Source organism: Cetorhinus maximus, chromosome 11 (assembly GCF_964194155.1).
Source record: "Cetorhinus maximus chromosome 11, sCetMax3.hap1.1, whole genome shotgun sequence".
NCBI classification, from domain to species: Eukaryota; Metazoa; Chordata; class Chondrichthyes; order Lamniformes; family Cetorhinidae; genus Cetorhinus; species Cetorhinus maximus.
In genome coordinates, this window is record NC_135889.1 from 44,677,364 (window position 1) to 44,701,831 (window position 24,468).

The 24,468-nt window shown below is 41.7% G+C and overlaps 1 protein-coding gene across 2 annotated transcripts in view; it reads left to right on the forward strand.

The window, feature by feature from the left end:
* Window positions 1–24,468, forward strand: part of hibch (3-hydroxyisobutyryl-CoA hydrolase) — a 145,969-nt gene that overhangs the window by 69,806 nt on the left and 51,695 nt on the right. For both annotated transcript variants that reach the window (XM_078551877.1, XM_078551878.1), the window contains one exon: window positions 19,162–19,240. In XM_078551877.1, coding sequence (XP_078408003.1) covers window positions 19,162–19,240 — 79 coding nt within the window. The remainder of the gene's footprint in view (window positions 1–19,161; window positions 19,241–24,468) is intronic.

Below are 24,468 nucleotides of genomic sequence, written 5' to 3' on the forward strand. Positions count from 1 at the left end.
AGACCTGGAACTCCCTTCCTAATAGCACTGTGGGTATACTCATAGCAGATGGAATTCAGTGGTTCAAGAAGGCAGCTCACCACCACCTTCTCAAGGGCAATTAAAGATGAGCAATCGAATGCTGGCCTTGCCAGTGACACTCACATCTCATGCAATTATTTTAAAAACTTCTGTACAGCAACATGTTACTGGTGCAGAAGCAATTTACTGCGACTTACAGCAAATATACACAACTGAGTAGTCGAGTCTGATGTTGATCTGTACGTCCTAAACCATGTAAATTCTATTGATTGTAGTACATCTAAGCGGCATCATTTCTTTGAACTGTTGTTTGCGGTGCACACAGCATAAGGCTACAGTCTGAAAGGGAAAGATAGGCTGACGTTTCACTCATTCACCAAGATTCAAGTCAAATACCAAAAAACCCTCTTCACCACAAATGTTAAGCTATTTTTCTCTCTTTCTAATGCTGGTCAACCTGATGGGCATTTCAAGAATTTTCATAAGATGTGAATGTGATTTATATAGTCATATTTGGTGTCCGTGCCTTTATATAAAATTGACCGTTGCATTTTCAAATATGCCCTGCAACATTATATCAGTAAATTTGTATTTTGCCTTTCTAATATTGAGAGTATAGTGCAGAAACTCTCAACCGGATTACCTGATTCTTTTGATGGTGTTGAGTTCAAGCTCCACTCCAGGATTTAACCACATAATCTATGCTGACAGTCCAGTGCGGTACTAAGGAAACACTGCATTGTTAGTGGGGCTGTGCATCACTGAGATTTTAGAGCTGCTGACTGTACCAGGAGTATAGGTGGATATAAAACTAACTTGTGGCATAATTTGAATAAGGGTGTGGAGTTCAGTTGTGGTAGCAACATTTTTTTACTCAATCAAGACTGACAAAAACACATTAACTGACCATTCATCTCATTCCTATTTATGGGATCTTGCTGTTTTCAAGAATGGCTGACATAATCCTACATAACGATCATTGAAGGGGAAACTTCAGAGTCAACAGTTTTGTATATACCTGGGTATGAATGAAATATAAATTGCTACACCTATTTTTGTTCAATACCATAACTATTTGTGTGCTTAACAAATCCAGAAACAATGGTAACAAAACAGCTGCATTAAAGGATAGATTGTAGCATATTCTTTCTGGTGGGTTGGGTGATCCAGTGAATTTTACTGATGATATGTGGCATCATTACAAACAATGGAGCTGTACCTTTGTTCCTGACTGATGCGCCCTCACTATTGATCCGTTACAATTTTTTGACTGCAGTGTTTCAGATTGCTTCACTAAGCAGACTAAACAATACTTCGAAAAGATAATCGGAGAGTGGTGGAGCATCAGTCCAGATGTCAACTTTTCTAATGCTCTGCAGGCTGGCCTCCCATCTCCTACTCTTCACAAACTTGAACTCATCTAAAATCCATCTGCTTGTATCCTAACACTCCCAGAGTCAAAAGCAAAATACTGTGGATGCTGGAAATCTGAAATAAAAACAGAAAATGCTGGAAAAGCTCAGCAGGTCTGATAGCATCTGTGGGAGAGAAAGTTAATGTTTTGAGTCCATCTTGGAGAAGACTCGAAATGCTAACTCCTGCATTGGTTTCCATTGAAGCAATGCCTTGAATTTAAAATTCTCATTCTTCTGTTCAAGCCCCTTCCATGACCTTCGCCACTCACTATCTCTGTAATTTCCTTCACACTTCGAGCCCTCTAAGATTTCTGCATACCTCCAGTTCTGGCCTCTTTGACACCCCAATTTCTTTCGCCCCACCATCAGCAGCCTAGAACTCTAAGCTCTGGAATTCCCTTCTTAAACTGCTCTAGCCTCTTTCCTCCATTAAGACCCTTCTTATAACCTACCTCTTTAAGCAAGTTTTTGATTACTGGTCCTAATGACCCAGAATTTGCCAGAGCAGGCAAATGACAATGCATCCCATTGGTTACATATTTTCCCTCGCCCTTCAATTCAACATTTTGCATTGCAATTTGCTGGAAGTATGAGGTGAAAATCAAGATCAATGGGGCACCTGGGAACTTGGTGAATGACAGGACCAACAATCTAGCTCCTTAACCAATGAAGCTGAAGATTGAAATTGCTACAACTGGATTGAAAGGAGTGCGCAATTGATCTAGCCCCACTCCTCCACAGGTCGCAACATTAGTTTGAATGTTCAATTCACTCACCAGAATGGCCAATTATTTGCCTTCACTACTGTTACTCAGAATATAAGCGATTTTAACCAGGCTTCTTTCAATAAATAACAAACTTACTAGTTTATTATAAAACCAGCCTTGTCGAATAGAAAGGCAAAGCTTATCAACATACAGTGTGGAATATGAAATTATACTAATTACTCTTTTGAGATACCCTCAGTGTCTACCGTACACATGTGCACTCGCACGCACACAAAAAAAAATGAAATAAAAATAGAAATGGAGGAACTCTGCCAAAGGTTAAAAGCCAATTGTTCAAAGCCAAAGGATAGATGGTGGAATCCTTGAAATGGCGTCCAAGTTACACGGTTGATCTCTTAGCACTGATCCGCGAAACCATCAATGACTCTGGTACTGCTTTTCAGGGGGTCTCGAGGAACATGCCCAGGTACTCTACCCCAGCATGTAGCAACTTAGGAACAGCTTATGTTCACTTCTGGCTGTGGACTAGCTCTGAACTGCAAAAAGGCTGCTGTCTTCCTTGTCAAGCAGTTGGTTCTTCTCTTCTCAAAACAAAACCAAAACCAATTTTAAAACAGTCTTCCAGGCATGTGTTTTTTCCAGAGCCATAAAAACCATGTGACCCCCTTTGTACACAGTCCACCAGGGTCAAGAGGTTGACAGTCTTTACAACTGCTTAATTGCCCTTTCTTGTTAAAGGATGCTTTTTCCAGGAATAGCAATCGGAGTCCTGCATGAACCCTTTAAGGGACAGTGTCTTTTAAAACACACATTCTTCCAGAATGCCCTTAGTCCTTGAGATGAACCATTTTCTGTGATTAAACTGTTCATGACAAGACAGAAGCAGAAGAATGAGAGATAGAGAAGTAGAGATAGAGTCCAATCAGGTATAGAAAGAGAAATAGAGGGAAAGAAAGATGACAAAGGAAAAGTAAGAGCATTTTATTTTAAATTTCCAAGAATAACTGAGGAACGAATTTCCACATTTTTAATTGTTTCTTTTCTTGGGATGGGGGTGCTGAATGGCATTGCAGGAACGCATTTCTAATCATTAAGAAGGGTACTTAGACTGTTAAGTATCAGTCCTAAATTTCTTCAGTGAATTTAATTCATAATTAATGCTCCTGACTCCTATGGGGGGAGGTTGACAGCGAGTTGCCACTTTCATGAGGCTAACACAGAGGGGCACAAACCATCCAGCAGCTCTCACTGACTCGCAACTCAAGAGATCTCTTCCTTGCCTCAAATTGCTGGATTATTTGCACACTAATAATGGTGTGCACATTAATCTCATTGTTGTTGCACCCAGAAATTCTGACTCACTGCCTCATTGTGAGGAGTCAAATTTTGTCTGATACTCTTATCAAGCACCTTGGGACATTTTACTATGCTAAAGGCACTATATAAATGCAAGTTTTTTTTTATTCAGTTCTTTTTCACCTTCTGACTTTATTTTATTTTAAATGCAAGAACATTTAATTTTCCACTTGCCTGTACAATATCTGTTCTGGTGTAATTTAAATAGTGATGTGTCTCATAAAGGCATCACTGAAAGCAAATAATTTGTTGCTTTTACGTGGATCATTTTCCAAAATAAAGTTTCCTTTTTTGTGATATAATTCCTGGTGTTTGGTAATTGACACAATTTCCTAGAATTAGGCTGAAACAGTCTTTCTTCTACATCTAACTAACATTTATAATGTTAGCATATAATATATCAGCAAAATTGCCCAGGTATATCCTGTGCTCAAAAAGCAGGGTAAATCGAATCTGGTCAATTACCGCCCCATCAATCTACTCTCAGACATCAGCAAAATATTGGAAGGCGTTGTCAACAGTGCTATGAAATGTTACCTACTTAGCAATAATGTCCTCGCCAATGCTTAGTTTGGATTTAACCAGGAACATCTGGCTCCAGACTTCATTGAAACCTTGGTCCAAACATGAACAAAAGAGCAGAATTCAAGACGTGAGGTGAGAGTGACTACCCTTGACAACAGGGCATTTGAACAAGTGTGACATCAAGGAGCTCTTGTAAAATTGAAGTCAATGGGAATTGAGGGAAAATTCTTCACTGGCTAGGGTCATACCTAGCACAACGAAAGCTGTTTGCAATTATTGGAGGTCAGCCGCAGGACATCTCAGCTGCATGAGTTCGTCGGTACCTTAGACCCAACCATATCAGCTGCTTCATCAATGGTTTTCTCTTTGTCATAAGGTCAGAATTGGAGATGCTCACTGACAATTGCACAGGGTTCAATTCCATTTACAACTCCTCTGATAAAGAAGCAGTCCATGCCCACTTGCAGCAAGACCTGGACAACATCCTGGCTAGGGCTGATGGGTGACAGGTTACGTTCGTGTTCCACAAGTGCCAGGCAATGACCGTATCCAAGAAGAGAGAGCCTAACCACTTCTCCTTTGATGTTCACTGGCCTTAAAATCACCAGATCCTTCACCATTAACATCCTGCGGGTTGCCATTGATAGAATCTTAACTGAACCAGCCATATAAATACTGTGGCTACAAGACCAGTTCAGATGTTAGGAATTCTGCAGTGAGTGACTCACCTCCTGACTTCCCAAATCCTGTCCAATATCTACAAGGCACAAGTCAGGAGAGAACTGGAATACTCTCCACTTGCCTGGATGTGTGCAGCTCCAATAACACACAAGAAGCTCAACACCATCCAGACAAAAGCAGTGTGCTTGATCGTCACACCATTCACCACCTTTAAAAAATTCACTCCCTCCACTGGCGCACGGTGGCTGTGGGGGTGTACCATATACAAGATGGATTGCAGCAACTTGTCAACCCTTGTTCGACAGCATCTTCCAAACCCACAACCTCTACCACCTCGAAGGACAAGGGCAGTAAACAGATGGGAACATCACCTGCAAGTTGCCTTTAGTCACATCCCATTCTCTCTCAAAAATGCATCACTGTTCCTGCATTGTCGCTGAGTCAAAATCCAGGAACTTCTCCCCGAAAATACTGTGGAAATCCTTCATCGCATAGACTGCAACAGTTCAAGAAAGCGACTTACTGCCACATTCTCAAGGGCACTTAGGGATGGGTAATAAATGTTGGCCTTGCCAGTGATGCCTACATCCCAAGGGTGTAGGTGTCATTGGGAAGGTCAGTATTTTTCAGTGTGAAGCAATGTATACAAAAATGTATTTACCAGCCTGTTGCAAGAACCAGTGGAACTAATTTGGTGATAGGAGGAGCACAGTCAGAACTAGCTGTTATGTAGTTAGATCTGAAACATTTGTGATAATTATACATAAAGAGCAAGGAGGCTCTGATATTGTTACGGTCATTTTATTGGAACGTTTTAGAATCGACAAAGTTCTTGTCCAGATAAAACTATCACTGGACATATTATTGCAACAAGGCCCTTTACCACTGATGCTAGAAGCAAAAAACACTTTTTTTAAGAAAAATGCCATTTTTCAATTACTAAATTGTTATGAACAAAAAATAAAGAAAAAAAGCTATTTCTTTGTCTCAAGGGTACAAAAGTAATAGTGCAGCTTTCAGCCTTTGGTTCCAAACTCTAAATTTAAAAGTTGAACCAAAATAGTAATCTCAAAGTGACTTCTTGACAGTTTCTGCTGGTTGCGAATGATTGTTTGTGACATGAGATTTGTCAAAATATCTATGGTGTCCACTTTTAGCACTTTTCCTCGGCGAATGAAATTTGTTGCCTTTAAACAGAGTAACTGACTTTTATAAATGGCCCAATTTTGCCTTAGTGAGGCTATCAGCATTCACCATTATTAAGGAGCAAATCAGACAACAACCTCGCTTGTCCACATACATACAGTTAAATATGGAAATCAGGAAGTTGGTGCCCTTTTTGCTCTGCTCCTTCTACACCAGTAATTCACTGAGAGATTTTGCAGTAAAACATATGAAGAGCGTGATTTTATAATCAGTATCAGTATTCTGGGGTTTACCATTGACCAGAAACTGAACTGGGCCAGCCATATAAATACTGTGCTACAAGAGCACGTCAGAGGCTGGGAATTCTGCGGTGAATAACTCACCTCCTGACCCCCCCCAAAGCCTGTCCACCATCTGCAAGGCACAAGTCAGGAGTGTGTTGGAATACTCCCAACTTGCTTGGATGAGTGCAGCTCTAACAACATTCAAGAAGCTTGACACCATCCAGGAAAAGCAGCCTGCTTAATTGGCACTCCATCCACCAATTTAAATGTTCACTCCCTCCACCACTGGAGCACAGAGGAGCAGTGTGTTCCATCTATAAGACGCACTGCAGCAACTCCCCATGGCTTCTTTGACAGCACCTTCCAAACCACCAACCTCTACCACCTAGAAGGACAAGGGCAGCAAACGCATGGGAACACCACCACCGACAAGTTCCTACACCCTTCCTAACAGCACTGTGGGTGTACCTATACCACATGGACTGCAATGGTTCAAGAAGGTGGCTCACCATCATCTTCTCAAGGGCAATTAAGGATGGGCAATAAATGCTGGCCTAGCCAGTGATGCCCACATCCCATGAAAGAATAACTTTTAAAAATATTTACCCACTAAACACAGCAGAAAAAGTTAAGGCTGGTATATTCAGGTGTAAGTGAAGTTTTATGGTGTGTTTTTTCTTTATTGCTGTCAAACAATCTCTTTGGCACTGAAAACTTAATTTTAGAAGTGTGGAGTGTCGTTACTTCAGGTTTAAATTATTGTTGGAGAGTTTTTAAAATTAAATTTTTTTTTAGTTTTTCTTTCTGTATCTTTTATCTCTCTCTTAACCCCATGTTTCTTTTCCTCTCTTTAGCTTTCTGTACCTGATTTTACATTGAATTAAATATTCTAATTTATATTCCTGGTTTAGACCCTGCATGGCTTAGTGAGGCAGGTGCTTGGTGTCTAATGGCTAAGCAAAAACTTTGCATAGCATGGATGTATCCAATATGGCACTTTCTAGTTTGTATAATTGACCATGTGTTAGCATACATTTTTCTTTGCTGCTGTTCCTGTAAGTGAAGAATACATCTGAGAAAATAAACTGGAAATGTTACTCGAAACATTAACTGTATTCCTCTCTGCAGATGCTGTCAGACCTGCTGAGTTTTTCCAGGTACTTTTGTTTTTGTTTTTGTTTTGGAAATGAAGCTCGCATTGGCCATGATAATCCAGTTAGTAAACAATCAAAGAGCTTGAATGTGGGTGTTACTGTCCTAGTAACAACTACACTGTAGCGGGCTCCTAACCAGGAGATCCATGTTTGACTAATCATCCAAATGATCGTTCTTCTTCAAAAGGATAAGAATCCTTGGTCTTGATGTGGATACATGCTGACAGCCAATTAAAGACCAGTTTTAATAGGCCATCTTTATTGCCCTGACTTCTTATGCACCTTTTTATACCAAGTTAGCAATTTAACACTAGAACTGTTTTTGACCAGCAAAGCAAAACATCAATCTATTGTGCTAAATGTGCACTGTTGGCTCTTCAGGCAAAGTGATACATGCTTTGTGCATGTATCTGTGCATATATGCACTTAGTTGCATTCAGGATTGTGCAGGATATAGTTAGCGAGAGCTCTTCATTAATATTAATGATGTGAAATGGTCTTGAAGCTTTAAAAAGACTTGACATGATTTGCAATAAGCTTTATGGCTTCACAATGCAACAAAAATTAATGTTATACAGTCGCTTCTATGTTGAATCCTATAGCGTGTTCTATAAATACTTATAAAAAGAATTCTACCTTTTCAGTGACCAGCAATTTCTAATTTGCCTACGTCCTTGCACTTTTCTGCAGTTTCTCCTTTAATGCCAATCTGGACAGCGGATGTATTAAACTTGACAGCAGAAACAATTAGAGTCCATACTACATTTCAATTGATTTTAAAAACAGCTTCAGGAAAATTGCAGTGTGCTCTCTTATTCATGTTGGACTTTGCCGTTGAAATTAAAGTGTCAGCTGCTGTTGGCTTTAATCTCTCTGATTTGAACCACCATGATGTTTGCTTGTTACACACTGGTCTCCTTTCCCTTCCTACAGTAAAAGTCACTGTGATCAATCATTGTACTGGAATGGGTGGTTTGCTTTCCTTCTGGTACCAGTAATGTTACTGCTTAAGCTCTACAGGAATATTTCTGCAATGCCTGCTTTGCAGTTATCCAGTGTAATGCTCTACTTTCTTCACTTGCTGCATGGTACCTAATGTAATTGATTTTTCCAGTAGGTTTTTACTGCTTGGACTGGAAGCCCAGTGGCCGGGGATTGGTAACCTTATTGACAGCATTAGTTCCAGTTTAGAAAACTTGCTTTAACAGGAGGACCACCAGAAGGTTGCTGTTCCGTAGCCCCTATTGGAATACACTCTACGCCATACAAACTGATAACAGCCCCAACTCTCGATGGTGCACCTCCTGGTTTACTGCAAACATCACCAATTGCAACCTGGTAATTGACTCAAACGGCCAATCCTGAATGCAACTAAGTGCATATATGCACAGATACATGCACAAAGCATGTATCATGCTGCATGAAGAGCCAACAGTGCACATTTGGCACAATAAATCGATGTTTTGCTTTGCTGGTCAGAAACAGTTCTAGTGTCAACCACTTGAGGACGGGCCAGGGAAGATGTGACCACTTGCTCCACAAGTGGAATATGAGGAACAGCTCAAATTGTGACTGACCATTCAAGTCAGACCACATACTGAACTCCCGCCCTAAGAGATCCATTTCTGGTGACATCTCACCCATTCACACTGCATCAACTGAAGCCGTTGAATGGATTGTTAACCTCGACATTGAACTATAACTGTTTCCCCAGCTATACAAAATATACACCAAATATAATCTGCTGCCATCTACAGAATACCACTAAACCATACTCTGTGATCAAACAAAGAAATGGTTTTGTTTTCACAACATTTGTCTTCTAACAATCTAAATGCTTAAAAGTAATTCATTTGCACATCTGATATGCAGGCCTGAATATGTTATAATTGCTCTTAAGCAATCTGTCAAATTTCCAGAAGTAATGACTAGTAGTCCAACTTGAAATTCATGTGAACTCATAAGCTAAATGTGCTTATTTGGAAAGGAGGAGGATATTTAGGAGTGAGCAGCAGAAAAAATGTTTCTGTCATTTCCTTGTGATTTATCTTTGCTGTCTTCTGGTTATTGTTGTTGGATTAAACACAACTGTAGACTGTGTTTATATTATGAATGCAACATTTTAGTTGATTTGAAGATTATAGGTTGAGTTCTACAAAATTGCACAATTTCTTAGCTTGTTTTTTTTCCAGAAACCTCAGGCTTCCTTGGCTTTTGCATCTGAATTATTACTATAACTGTGGAATTTATGATCAGTGGCATTTTGTTCTATTCCATTCTTAGATTCCCGCACGATCATTTATGAATATTTATTTTTCAAAATAATGAAAAGTCATTTCAAAGTGTTTTTGCTACAGTTACCAGTGGGCAAATACATTGCATGGTGAAGTAATGAATTCGCTGGACCAGGTTTAATCCTTAATTTGCACAGTTAGGGTAGTGGAGGTACTTCAGTGGGTTGCAAAAAACTTTAACTGGACTCTGGAAGAATTGGGGAGGTGATCCATGTTGCAGAATCAGGCTAAGTTTTCATGTTGCTTCCCTTCCTTTTTCTTGCCCCCTTCATTCTTTCCTACCTCTATTCACCTCCCTCCATCATAATCCACTGAGTGAATGACCTGTAATCATGACCTAGGCTTACAAGTGAAAAGTAACCCCTGGGTGAGGTAGTGGAGATCTCCTGATGTTTGTGGAACTGCCACCCAGCAGACTCATATATTCACAGGAGCAAACTGGGGTGGGGGTGGTGCAAGGTGTTCCTGTTTTAGTAATTTAAAGAAAGAAAGAACAAACTTGCTAATGGCATTCCAATGCTAAATAATCAAGGGGAAAAAGAGGGGGAGGAAATAAATACAATAACTATAACTAGAGAAAAGGCACTAGGGAAAGTAATTGGGCCAAAGGCCGATAAGTCCCCTGGGCCTGATGGGTTGCATCCTAGGATATTAAAGGAAGTAGCGACAGAGAAAGTGGATGTACTGGTAGTAATCTTCCAAGAATCCTTAGATTCTGGAACAGTCCAAGAGGAATAGAAAACTGCCAATGTAACACCCTTATTCAAAAAGGGGGGGAGACAAGAAACAGGTAACTATAGGCCAGTTAGCTTAACATCTGTCATTGGGAAAATATTAGAGTCTATTATAAAGGATGTAATAGCAGAGCATTCAGAATTACATAATCTAATCAAACAGAGTCAACATGGCTTCATGAAGGGGAAGTCATGCCTCACAAATTTATTAGAATTCTTTGAGGAGGTAACTAGCAGAATAGATAAAGGGGAACCAATAGATGTAATATATTTGGATTTCCAAAAGGTGTTCAATAAGGTACTGCACGTAAGGCTACTTAATCAGATAAGCACCCATGGTGTCGGGGATAGTATATCAACATGGATAGAGGATTGGCTAACTAATAGAAGACAGAGAGTTGGGATTTTGCCCAACTAATAGAAGATAGAGTTGCCATTTTCAGGATGGCAACCAGTAACTCGTGGAGTGCCACAGGGATGATTGCTGGGGCCTCAATTATTTACAATATATATAAATGATTTAGGTGAGGGAAGTGAAAGTACTATCGCCAAATTTTCAGATGATACAAAAATAGGTGGGAAGGCAAGTGGTGAGGATGACACAAGGAGTCTACAGAGGGACATAGACAAGATAAGTGAATGGGCAAAAAAGATGGAATATAATGCGGGAAAATGTGAGGTTATGTACTTTGGCAGGAAGAGTAGAGGAGCTGAATATTATTTAAATGGAGAAAGACTGCAGAAGGCTGCAGCACAGAGGGATTTGGGAGTCCTAGTGCATGAATTCCAAAAAGCTAACATACAAGTTCAACAGGTAATAGGGAAGACAAATGGAATGTTGGCCTTTATTTCAAAGGGAATGGAGTATAAAAAAGGGAAGCCATGCTAAAACTATACAAAGCACTAGTTAGACTACACTGAGAATACTGTGAACAGTTTTGGTCCTCTTATCTAAGGAGAGATGTATTGGTATTGGATACAGGCCAGAGAAGGTTCACGAGGTTGATCCAGGATATGGAGGGATTTTCTTATGAGGAGAGGTTGAGTAGGTTGGGCCTGTACTCATTGGAGTTTAGAAGAATGAGAGGCGACCTTATTGGAACATATAAGATTCTTAGGGGACTTGACAGAGTAGATGCTGAGAGGTTGTTTCCCCTTGTGGGAGAGTCTCGGACCAGAGGGCATAATCTCAGAGTAAGGTATCGTCCATTTAAAACAGAGATAAGGAGGAATTTCTTCTCTCAGAGGGTCAATCTGTGGAATTCTTTACCACAGAGGGCTGTAGAAGCTGAGTCATTAAGTATATTCAAGGTGGAGATAGACAGATTTTTAATCAATAAGCGAATCAAGGGTTATGGGGAAAAGGCAGGAAAGTGGAGTTGAGGATTATCAGATCAGCCATGATCTCATTGAATGGCGGAGCAGACTCGATGGGCCGAATGGCCGACTTCTGCTCCTACGTCTTATGGTCTTATGGTTATGGTCTGTTGTATAGTGCCTTTCATGACCTCTGTGAGTTCCAAAGCACTTTACAACCAATGAAGTGCTTTTCAAGTGTAGTTACCATTGTACAAAACATGAAAACCAATTTTCACACAGCAAGGCCACAATCCTCAAATTGATAATGACCAGCTAATCTGTTTTACTGATGTAGCTTGAGGGTTAATATTGGCCAGGACACCAGGGATAACTCCCCTGCTCTTCTTCACAATAGTGCCATGGGATCTTTTGTGCCCGTCTGAAAGAGAAACAGGGGCCATGTTTTAATGGCATCTCTGACAGTGCAGCACTCACTCAGTAAGTTCTGATTTTTTTTTTAACTGTGTTGAGGATTCCTATTAGGTAAAGCAATGTAATGAAACTCTACAAAATCCAACCAAGTCAACCCTACTTTTAAAGGTAGCTGATAACCAGATTGTATCAACAGTAGAAATAATGGCCCAGATTAATGTTTTTTTTTTTTACAATGAACTGTCAGCTTTCACTATCATTAGCCCTCTGAATTTATTTGCAATGTCAGAATGTAGCACAAGTGCAGATTAATGTGAATATCAAGCTACTTTCTGCTATTCACTGCTCTGTAGATCCTCCCCTCCCCCCAGAGCTGGCAATCAGTGAAATCAATTGATCTGATTAGAACTTATATCGTTCTTAGAAACCACAATAATAGTTGAGCCTTGCTTAGTGAGGTGTAATTGTTTTTTAATGCCAATCTGAGCAAAAACTATCGCTGAATAATCATTGTTCCTTAAAAGAATAGCGGAATGTTGTTAAATTTCTCCATTATGATTAATTACTAGTCTGTTAAACTAGATCATTTAAAATAATTAAAAAGATTTTTAATAAGTTTTGATATTTCATTTTCTACCTTAATGTCCTTTATTTTGCACTCTGAAAGCTTTTTTAAAAAATAGATCTATTAATATAGTTTTACATTTTCTGGTTGGCTGTCTGTGAAAATTCTTTAATGTGATTGGTTGTTTGGGCGGCATTATGACATCATGGCAGCTCGATGCTGTGAATCTCCATTAAATAACATTACAATCAGTTCCATGTTGGCGGAGGTAAAGCTGTCACTACAGAGATGGCTAGATCTTTCAACACAGTTTTCTTTAAGGTAATTGACAAGCGCCGTCACTTCGCCTGATCACAAACTACTGCCATCGCACACTATTTTTGTGTAGTGATGTCACCTATTTTATTAAGTCACATCAGTTTCTCCAAGATCAAATGTGGTTGCCAACCGTCTGCATTAGAAAACACTTGATAGGATAAAAGCAAGCAGGTACACCCACTGGGAACTAGCTTTGTCCTCCTCACTCTCAATTTCCTGTAAGCTGACTGCTGATTTAGTGGGATAATGGAATCCCTTCCACCTGGTAAACTGATACAATTGGCTGACATTTCCATCAGCTGTGCGATTCTGCTCTGTTTGCATGTCGATAGGTCAACTGAGTCTTGCAGCTGTACGTTTTGTTTCATGCTTCTACTACTTAACAATCTCCTCAGTGGACCAGAAATTCAGTCAGTTGTGAGACATGGCTGCTCGACCAGCACTCAACAGCTGAGTCTCACTCACCACTGCTGGAAATGCTGCTGGGTTGGAAAAGCTATGGATAGGACAATCTAATGTCACCTCAGTTCGTCAGGATGACTAGTTAAGCAAGGTGTCCTGACTTAGCTGCCACTGAATTTGAAAGTGATGCCATTAAAAATCACCATAAATCTCCCCAGATTGAAGAAATAAAGCATCTGATAAAACTTGATGAGACCACACTGTGTAAAAAAAATTCCTCCCAGGCTTAAAAACATGAGAAAACAAAGGGGGCTAATTTAAACTAAATTGACAGGGGGATGGGGTCCTGCAAAGTAGTTCAGAGGGGAGAGAAGCTGAAATGGAATTAGAAGTTAAAATGCTGGTGAGTTTGGAAGGCAGAGGAAACATAAGCTAGATAAGAAATAAGTGAGTATAACAATGCTAAATGGAATATATTTTAAAGAAAGGAGCCTGTGGAATAAGACAGATGAGCTGAGGGCACAGACAGGTACGTGAGAGTATGATATAGCTATGACCGAGACTTGGCTAAAAGAAGGGCAGGATTGCTGGCTATTCCAGGTTATAGGGTATTCAGATGAGATAGAGAGGGGGATAGAAGAGGAGGGGGGGGGTCGCGATATTGATCAAGGAGTCAATTATAGGAGTGAGGGGGGATGATATCTTGGAAGGACCATCAAATGAGGCAATATGGGTAGAAGTAAGAAACACAGAAGGGGCAAACACGCTGTTGGGTGTGTACTAAACACCCCGAAACAGTCAGGGAGAGATAGAGGATCAAATATGCAATCAAATTTCAGAGAAGTGTAAGAATAATAAGGCAGTGATAGTTGCAGATTTTAACTACCCAAATATTAACTGGGATACTTTTAGTGTGCAAGGTAGGGAGGGAGCAAAATTCTTAAGTTGCATCCAGGACCACACTTTAGCCAGTACGTAGAAAGCCCAACAAGGGAGGAGGCAGTTCTGGACCTAATATTCGGAAATGAGCCCGGGCAGATGGAAGGCATATCAGTAGGGGAGCATTTTGGAGATAGTGACCATAATTCAATTAGATTTAGAATAGTTATGGAAAAGGATAAGGTTGGGCCAGGAATAAAAGTCCTGGGGATAGGCTAATTTTACTAAGATGAGATACAATTTGGCCCAAGTGAACTGGAAGCAGCTACTTGTAGATAAAACTGTGCCAGAGCAGTGGGAGGTATTCAAGGAGGAAAGCGAGAGTACAGGGCAAATATGTTCCTGTAAAGGCAAAGGAGGAGACCAAGTCCGGATTACCCTGGATGTCAAGGGACATAAAGGTTACGATTAAGAAAAAAGAAGCTTATGGCAGATACCAAGGGTTCGATACGGCAGAGTCCCTAGAGGGGTATAAAAAGTACAGGGGGAAATTAGAAAAGCTAAGACAGCGCATGAGAAAACATTGGTGGGTAGAATAAAGGAAACCCAAAGGGTTTTTTTTAAAATGTATAAACAGTAAGAGAATAACCAGGAAAAGAGTAGGGCCAATTAGGGACCATAGAAGTAATCTGTGTGTGGACCCGGAAGACGTGGGTACAGTCCTCAACTTTGCGCCAGTCTTCACAATGGAAAAGGACGATGCAGGTATAGACATCAGGGTGGAGGACTGTGAAATACTAGAGGAAATTAACATAGAGGGAGAGGAGGTACTAGCAGGATTAGCGGCCTTAAAAGTGAATAAATCCGCAGGCCCAGGTGAGATGTATCCCAGGCTGTTGAGGGAGGCAAGGGAAGAGATATCAGGGGCCCTGGCAGTAATTTTCAAATCCTCTCTGGCCACTGGTAAGGTGCCAGAGGACTGGAGGACTACTAATGTTGCCCCATTATTAAAACGGGATGAAGGGATAGATCAGGAAATTATAGGCTAGTCAGTGTAACCTTGGTGGTGGGGAAATTGTCAGAAAGAATTCTGAGGGACAGAATATATCTGTACTTGGAGGGACATGGATTAATCAGGGATAGTCAGCATGGATTTGTTACGGGAAGATTGTGTTTGACAAATTTGATCGAATCTTTGAGGAGGTAACCAGGAGTGTCGATGAGGGTAATGCATTTGATGTGGTCTACATGGACTTTAGCAAGACTTTTGATAAGGTCCCTCATGGCAGACTGGTCAAGGAAGTAAGAGTCCATGGGATCCAAGGCAAAGTGGCATGTTGGATCCAAAATTAGCTGAGAGGCAGGAAACAGAGGTGGTGGTAGAGGGATGTTTCTGTGATTGAAAGTCTGTTCCCAATGGGGTTCTGCAGGGCTTAGTGCTGGGGCCTTTGCTGTTTGTGGTGTACATATATGATTTGGACTTAAATGTAGGGGTACGATCAAGAAGTTCACAGATGACACGAAAATTGGCAGGGTGGTAAATAGTGAGGAGGATAGCCGTAAACTGCAGGAAGATATCAGTGGACTGGTCAGGTGGGCAGAGCAGTGGCAAATGGAATTCCACCTGGAAAAGCGTGAGGTAATGCACTTGGGGAGGGCTAATAAGACAACAGATTACACTATGAATGGTAGGACCCTGGAAAGTACTGAAGATCTGTGGGACCCTGGTGTGCATATCAACAGATCCCTGAAGGTAACAGGGCAGGTATATAAGGTGGTTAAGAAGGAATATGGGAGACTTGCCTTTATTAGCCGAGGCGTAGAATGCAAGAGCAGGGAGGTTATGCTGGAACTGTATAAAATGCTGCTTCGGCTACACCTGGAGCACTGCATGATGTTCTGGTCATCATATTATAGGAAGGATGTGATTGCACTGGAGAGGGTGCAGAGGAGATTTACCAGGATGCTGCCTGGAGGGTCTGTGCTGTGAGGAAAGATTGGTTAGACTGGGGTTGTTTTCCTTGGAGCCTCAAAGGTTGAGAGGGGACCTGATAGAGGTGTATAAGATTATGAGGGGCATAGATAGGGTGGATAGGAAGGCACTTTTTTCATTAGTAGAGGGGTCAATAACTAGGGGGCATAGATTTAAGGTAAGAGGTAGAAGGCTAAGAGGGGAGTTGAGGAGAAATTCTTTCACCCAGAGGGTGGTGGGAGTCTGGAACTCACTGCCTGAAAGGGTGGTTGAGTCAGAAACTCTCGTAACATTTAATAAGTATTTAGATATTCACTTGCGTTGCCATAGCCTCCAGGGCTATGGGCCAAGTGCTAGAAAATGGGATTAGTGTGGTCAGATCTTCCATTACAAGCCTACCGACTCCCACAGCTACCTCGACTACAGCTCCTCACACCCCGCTTCTTGTAAAGACTCCATCCCATTCTCTCAGTTCCTTCGCCTCCGTCGCATCTGTTCTGATGACGCTACCTTCAAAAACAGCTCCTCTGACATGTCCTCCTTCTTCCTTAACCGAGGTTTTCCATCCACGGTCGTTGACAGGGCCCTCAACCGTGTCCGGCCCATATCCCGCGCATCCTCCCTCACGCCTTCTCCTCCTTCCCAGAAACATGATAGGGTCCCCCTTGTCCTCACTTATCACCCCACCAGCCTCCGCATTCAAAGGATCATCCTCCGCCATTTCTGCCAACTCCAGCATGATGCCACCACCAAACACATCTTCCCTTCACCCCCCCTGACGGCATTCCGTAGGGATCGTTCCCTCCGGGACACCCTGGTCCACTCCTCCATCACCCCCTACTCCTCAACCCCCACTTATGGCACCTCCCCATGCCCACGCAGAAGATGCAACACCTGCCCCTTCACTTCCTCTCTCCTCACTGTCCAAGGGCCCAAACACTCCTTTCAAGTGAAGCAGCATTTCACTTGCATTTCCCCTAACTTAGTCTACTGCATTCGTTGCTCCCAATGCGGTTTCCTCTACATTGGAGAGACCAAACGCAAACTGGGCGACCGTTTTGCAGAACACCTGCGGTCTGTCCGCAAGAAAGACCCAAACCTTCCTGTCGCTTGCCATTTTAACACTCCACTCTGTTCTCTTGCCCACATGTCTGTCCTTGGCTTGCTGCATTGTTCCAGTGAAGCCCAACGCAAACTGGAGGAACAGCACCTCATCTTCTGAGTAGGCACTTTACAGCCTTCCGGGCTGAATATTGAATTCAACAACTTTAGATCTTAAACTCCCCTTCCCCCCATCCCCACCCCGTTTCTCCCCCCCCCCCCCTTTTTTCCAATAATTTATATAGATTCTTCTTTCCCCACCTATTTCCATTATTTTTAAATCTAAAACTAAAACCTTGTTAGTCTGTCCACCCCACCCCCACTAGAGCTGTACTTTGAGTATCCTGTCTTCCATTCTTAATTAGCACTTTTCTTAGACAATATCACCACCTTCAACACCTCTTTGATCCTTTTGTCTGTGACATCTTTTGATTATCTGCTCCTATCACTGCTTATCTCCACAATCACCACACCCTCAACTTCTCTCTTCCCCCCCCCCACCTTAAACCAGTTTATATTTCTCCCTTCTCCTAACTATGCTTCAGTTCTGCCGAAGGACCATGAAGGCTCAAAACGTTAACTGATTTCTTCTCCGCCAATGCTGCCAGACCTGCTGAGTTTTTCCAGGTAATTCTGTTTTTGTTTTGGATTTCCAGCATCCGCAGTAGCTTTTAGCTTTTTGTTTTGGTCAGATCTTTGCTGACCGGCGCAGACATGATAGGTCAAATGGCCTCCTTCTGTGCTGTAAACGTCTGAATCTACATCAGAACCAAGTCGAATTGTGATGCAAATATGTGTTACTGAAGGGGTGTTGCATTGTTAGAGGTGTTGAGATGTTACCAAAGTAAAAGGTGTCACAGCATCATTCAAAGAAGAGCAGTGTTCTGCATGTGTTTTCATTGATATTCATCCCTTAATTAACATGACTGCAATCAGATTAACTGGTCGTTCATTCATTTGTTGTTTGTGGAACCTTGATGTATGCAAATTGGCTGCTGTCTTTGTCCAGACAACAACTGTGATTCCACTTCAAAAGTATATCACCATTTGCAAAGTTCTTTGACACGTTCTGAGGATATAAGGTGCTTCTTTAGTCATTAGCTTTCAGCTGTCGTGAAATTGTGGGCATTGGTTTTGGTCTTCATGTCCTTGCACAAAGAAGTAGAAGGATGAAACAGGGTTCACAGCTCTACAGGATACTTGTGGATAAGGAGGACATTTGGGCTCACCTTAGGCCACGATTTTCCAGCCCCACTGTGGCGGGACCTGCCGGGGTGATGCGGGAGGCTAGCCAAAAGTTGGGCGATCCTGGCGGCAGGCGGGGCCGGAAAATCTTGCCCTTAGTTTGTTGTTCCAGAAAGACTCTAGAGATTCCCCCTCTGCTTCTGCCATCCCCTCCCAAACTTTATACCACATTAAGTTGTTTCATCATCTAAGTGATTGCAGGGAGTTGACCTCTAAATGACAATCCATTACAAAGGTTGATCGCTCTCTGCAAGAATTTCCTGACATCAGTTCTAACTTTTGCTTTCACTTGTTTGAGCTTGTGGAAGTGTGGATCTGAACACTGAGTGATGATGCAATCATGCTTGTCTGGAATGATTCTCGTGGTCCTGGTTTTCAGGTTCCAATGAAAATGCTGGAGATCTCTTGGATTGCCTTCCTTGAAATGTATCAAAGCTATAGTTGCTGCCTTCAGGAGGGGAGGGTTAAAGGTGCAAAAACAGTTAATATATTGACTGCAGATTAAATAAATGTTTGATGTAGTACAGTAACATTCTTCATTCAAGGCCGCAGTTTGGTATTGCATTGAACTTATGGTCACCATTAATTACTATTTTCACTTTCTTTCCAGGGTGTTGGCTTGTCAGTGCATGGGCATTTCCGGGTTGCAACAGAGAAAACACTATTTGCTATGCCAGAAACAGGAATAGGTAAAACTGGGAATCTGTTCACAAAGTTTAATATGTTAAAGCTTTCTGAGTGTTCATACATGTATTTTGATATATTTTTATATAATTTTTTATGTACATTTTACCAAAATGAATGCAATTTGAAAACTTCAGAAGCATTTATTTGTCACTTATAGTTCATGCAGGTGTATTCTTTTGTAAATGTGTTGTATTTATTCATCCAGGATAAGCCTGTTCTGTAAAGTGCTAGTTGAACTCTTGTGTTTTGTTCATGGGTACCGTGAGGAGTACTGTGAGAAATTAGTAGAAGGGACATTGCTATATAAACCTCTAGATACATGGGCATTTAGGGTAGCTTCACCTAGGGTGGAACGTTTCCTCTGGATGTCAGTTGCTTAACATTGTGATTTGCCTGTGATTCCTCATGACTGCACCCTTGTGAATCACCATCACAAAATTTTGAGCCAAGTTATCAAATAGGCTCACCATACATGGTCTACCGACACTGGACAGATCCTTTGTACAACACACCAGCTGCAGTCTTGGTTGTACCTTTGTAAATGTTTGAAAGGCACAGGATGAGTTGAGAAGATTGTTATAAGAGCATATGGAATCCTTGACTTATAGACACAAATGTCCCTGATAGTTAGCGAGAAGGTGTGAGTGAGCGTGGTATTGGGGGTGGGAGGGGGTGGTGGGGGGTAGTGCAGAATGGGGTAGGGGGAGAGATCTGGTGAGGTGGAGGCCCTGTCAGTTTTAACCTAGGAGCATATCATAATTTTCTTCTTTCATTTTCTGTCTGGAAGCCGGCCAGATTTGGCAGCCGGCCATCTTCCAGTGGGAAAAGCAGCAGCTGGAGGCTGGGAGAGCCTGTCCATGGTAAAGAAGGGAGGGAGGGATTGGGGCTTGGTGCGGGATGGGAAGAACCATTTAATGGTGAGGATGAAGAGACCCTGGCAATGCTGAGAGGAAAATTGATGCGCAAGGGAGTTGGCTAATTGCGACATCAAGCATAGGCTGTGATCAGGAGAGGGAGGCCAATGGCATTCCTGCTCCTCCTGGCCCATGAGTGATTTTAGAAGTGCTAACTTTCTGGAGCTCGTTACTTTTGCTTCTGTGTTGCTGGCCAGTTTCCTGAGCCCTGGGAAGTCAGGCCGTCAGCTGTTAAATTTAATCAGGCTCCCAACTGCACTGTGGGAACCTGATTTAAATGTGATAGTGAAGTGCTCCACCTCTCCAAAACAGTCATGCCACACAACCCACACAGCATAATGCTATCACGTATGTAAGGTACACTCAAGAGAAACCCGTGAATGATAATTTGTGTTTTGTGGTTTCATATTTTTCTCTAAAGTTTAAAACATTCAGTATTAGAATCTGAGCACACCCCATTTTAGTTCACGTTCTTTCATAAAAACTATGTTCATTAAAATAAGCCAAAATTTCTGCAATGCAATATGCAATATATTTAATTCTATCTCTTAATCATTATCAACAAAGAAGAATTCTACAAGCTTCATAAATAAATGCTTATGTCTGACAATTTTTCCAGTTGTGAATGGAAATGGGAAAAGAGCAGCTTATGGTTCATTATACGTACGATTTCTCTGCATTTATGGACTCGAGCATTAACAAAAGCTTATTTGATTTTGCTGCATGACTCATTTTAATCAAGTTGTCAGCTTCTTCTTGGTTCTGACCCTTCCTCAACTACAGTTTTCAATGGTTCTTTGACTTTATAACATTGGCTGTCCTAGTTTGAACTTGCTGGAGAGTTTTCCTCAAAATATGAAATCAAAAGTTTTAGCATACACAGCTTAATGCATTTGTTTTACAACGTTGTTTCTCTTAATACAAGCTTGGCAGAGTCTTTGGTGCTTCAGTTGGAAAGCTACTTGTAACCGGGAATCTTTCATTTGGCATTTGAATTCCAAATATAATATAATACCATTAACCTCATAGGTCAGGGGTTCCCAAACTTAATTTATTGTGTATCCAATTTCAGCATACAGGTTTAATATTTTAACCCTTTAGGTGCCCAAAGATTGTGCAAACTTTACATATTCTAATACACGTATACAACTTAAACAATGCTCTAATAGTGCTATTCAGCATTAATTTGATGGATGAGGTTGCTTGTTAGGGCATGGGTGCATGATGTTAGGAGTGTTGGTGATAGTTTGAGATGTTTTCTGCGCAAAGACACTGACAACACTTTGGTATCATTCCACTGAGTGAAAATACACTTTCACAAAGGTAACTTCCAACAAACTTTATCGAAACCTTGACGGGCCAGTCAGACAATTCAGGGAACTCTGTTCGCATTTGGACTGAAAACACTCCCAGTTGCTTTTGTTGGAACTCAATCTTGAGGGGCCCATCTGTTGAGACTTCTAGAATGTTCCTTTGTTCTTTTATTGACAAGTCTTTCTGTATAGGTACTGCAGAGAAATTTATGAAAGGGTAGCAGACCCAGCTCTTTGTATTTCCCATTGAGGGAAAGTTCTCACATAATTGCCTCATCAGTTCAGTGAGTTATTGCTTGATGTCTCCTTTTAACACTGTCCTGCAACCATAGTTCATTCGTTATCAGGAATTGATGCACATTTGGGAAAATTTCATTGTTGTTTTCCTTCACAAAGCATGCCAAGAATTCCAGCTTTTTTTTATCATTGACTCAATTTTGTCTTGAACATTGAAGATGGTTGTTCTGAGCCCTTGAAGGCCAGTGAACATATCTGACAAGTAGCCCAGCCGTGAGAACAAGGCCATGCCATAGTCAGTGAGAGAGTGGGAATGGCTGGCCTGTAAAGTATAACTTGATCTCGGAGTGAAATTCAAAGATATGTGGTAAGCCCTTGCCATTTGACAGCCATTGAACCTCTGTGTGGAGCAATTAATTAGTGTGCTTACTCCCCATTTCCTAGGCAGAGTGGAAAGTTTTGAACTTTTGTAAAGTTTACTATCCTCATAGTCTGTCTGCCACCTCCTTCAAGTTGATGGGCATGCTTTTGGAAGTTAAAAGCAAAAAACTGTGGATGCTGGAAATCCAAAACAAAAACAAAAATACTTGGAAAAACTCAGCAGGTCTGGCAGCATCTGCGGAGAGGAGCACAGTTAACGTTTCAAGTCCGAATGACCCTTCAACAGAACTAAGTAAAAATAGAAGAGAGGTGAAATATAAGCTGGTTTAAGGTGGGGGGGGGGGGGAACAAGTAGAGCTGGATAGAGGGCCAGTGATAGGTGGAGATAACCAAAAGATGTCACAGACAAAAGGACAAAGAGGTGTTGAAGGTGGTGATATTATCTGAGGAATGTGCTAATTAAGGGTAGAAAGTAGGACGAGCAAGGTACAGATAGCCCTAGTGGGGATGGGGTGGGGTGAAGGAATCAAAAAAGGCTAAAAGGTAGAGATAAAACAATGGATGGAAATACATTTAAAAACAATGGAAGTAGGTGGGAAAAGAAAAATCTATATAAATTATTGGAAAAAAAAGGGGGGGAAATCGGAAAGGGGGTGGGGATGGAGGAGAGAGTTCATGATCTAAAATTGTTGAACTCAATATTCAGTCCGGAAGGCTGTAAAGTGCCTAGTCGGAAGATGAGGTGCTGTTCCTCCAGTTTGTGTTGAGCTTCACTGGAACAATGCAGCAGGCCAAGGACGGACATGTGGGCATGAGAGCAGGGTGGAGTGTTGAAATGGCAAGCGACAGGGAGGTCTGGGTGATGCTTGTGGACAGACCGAAGGTGTTTTGCAAAGCGGTCACCCAGTCTGCGTTTGGTCTCTCCAATGTAGAGGAACTCGCATTGGGAGCAACGAATGCAGTAGACAAAAGTGTTTGTTTATCTATTTATAATGCAATGCATTCAAATGTGCATCACTATTCCACCATGCCTTGCAGTCATTGATTTTGCTCCAGCGGGGCAGACACCAATACATTATGACCAGACATGTCATGTTGATTCATTAAACTGTTGAGCAACTGAAAAATCTCCTTTGATGTTATTCTGGTAGGCAATGACTGTCAAAACAAAATGTCCTCCTGTATTGCACCTACATAAATGTACTGCAGATACATTAAAAAACTCACTAAGTATGATGTTCAAGGGCCTCAGTGTTACAATCAGCAGCAACAAAGCACAAACTGTATTGCTCGCTGTTAGCTGCACCTGTGTCTACTTGAAAAAAATTGGTGGTTTGTCCTTGTGTTATTCATGTTTTGTTTCCAAGTGCTGTGCAGAAAAATTGAATTTAGGCTGTTAAATGGCAGCCTTCACCACATAACATGCACTGCGGCTGAGAGTACTCACTGACTCCAGTCTAAGTACGTCCCATTTTGATATACTTTATTCCATATTTCCACCTCTTTGATATAAATCCTGTTTTGCGCCTAGTGTCAACATTTTGCATCACAGGCTGAGATTCAGATGTTGAGTCATTAGTCATTATCTCTCCAGTGATTTCAGCAAATATGTTGACACTGGCAAGACAAATGTTAGTACTTCACTTCTCATCACTGATAGTTTGTGTGTTTTTCTTAACTCTACCTATCTTTAGTCGTCTTTCTATTTTTCAGTGTTGTACCCAGGCAGATAAAGTTTGATGTATAGAACCAGAAATTGGAGGTGAAGCTTCTGTATGTCGTCATCTCGGGTATCGTATGTTTGCAGTTGTACTTATTGTGCCAGCCCTGGCTCAGTTGATAGTACTTTTGCCTCTGAGTCAGAAAGCTGTGGGTTCAAGCCCCACTCCAAGACCTGACTACAAAAATCAAGGCTGAATGAGCGAATGCTGCCCTGTCAGAGGTGACATCTTTCGATGAGAAGTTAAACTGAGGCCTCGCCTGTCCCCTCACATGGACATAAACGATTCCATGGCACAATTTCAAAGAAAAGCACCATGTTCAGATTTTGGTGGAAGCGCATGGCCTGCACATGGGTGTGTGGTAGAACAGGCACATGGAGGCGTATACACTGCAGGGATGCAACAATCAGGCCAGGGCCAGGCCAGCCCAGGGAAATAGATAGGCCTCATGAAAGGCAGAACGGTGCAGAGGGGATCATTACGCAAAGGTGCCACTGGGTTGCGGACAAAGTGGTCAGTAAACACTCAGGAAGCACGTGGGGTCATCACCCTGCTGGCATTGTGGTGGCAAAAGAGGTAGGGAGCATGGCTTCCAAGGACAATTGGCAGGTCACCTGAACTCAAGGAAGGCTTCAGCTGGGAATAGGAGTGAGATTCTCAGATT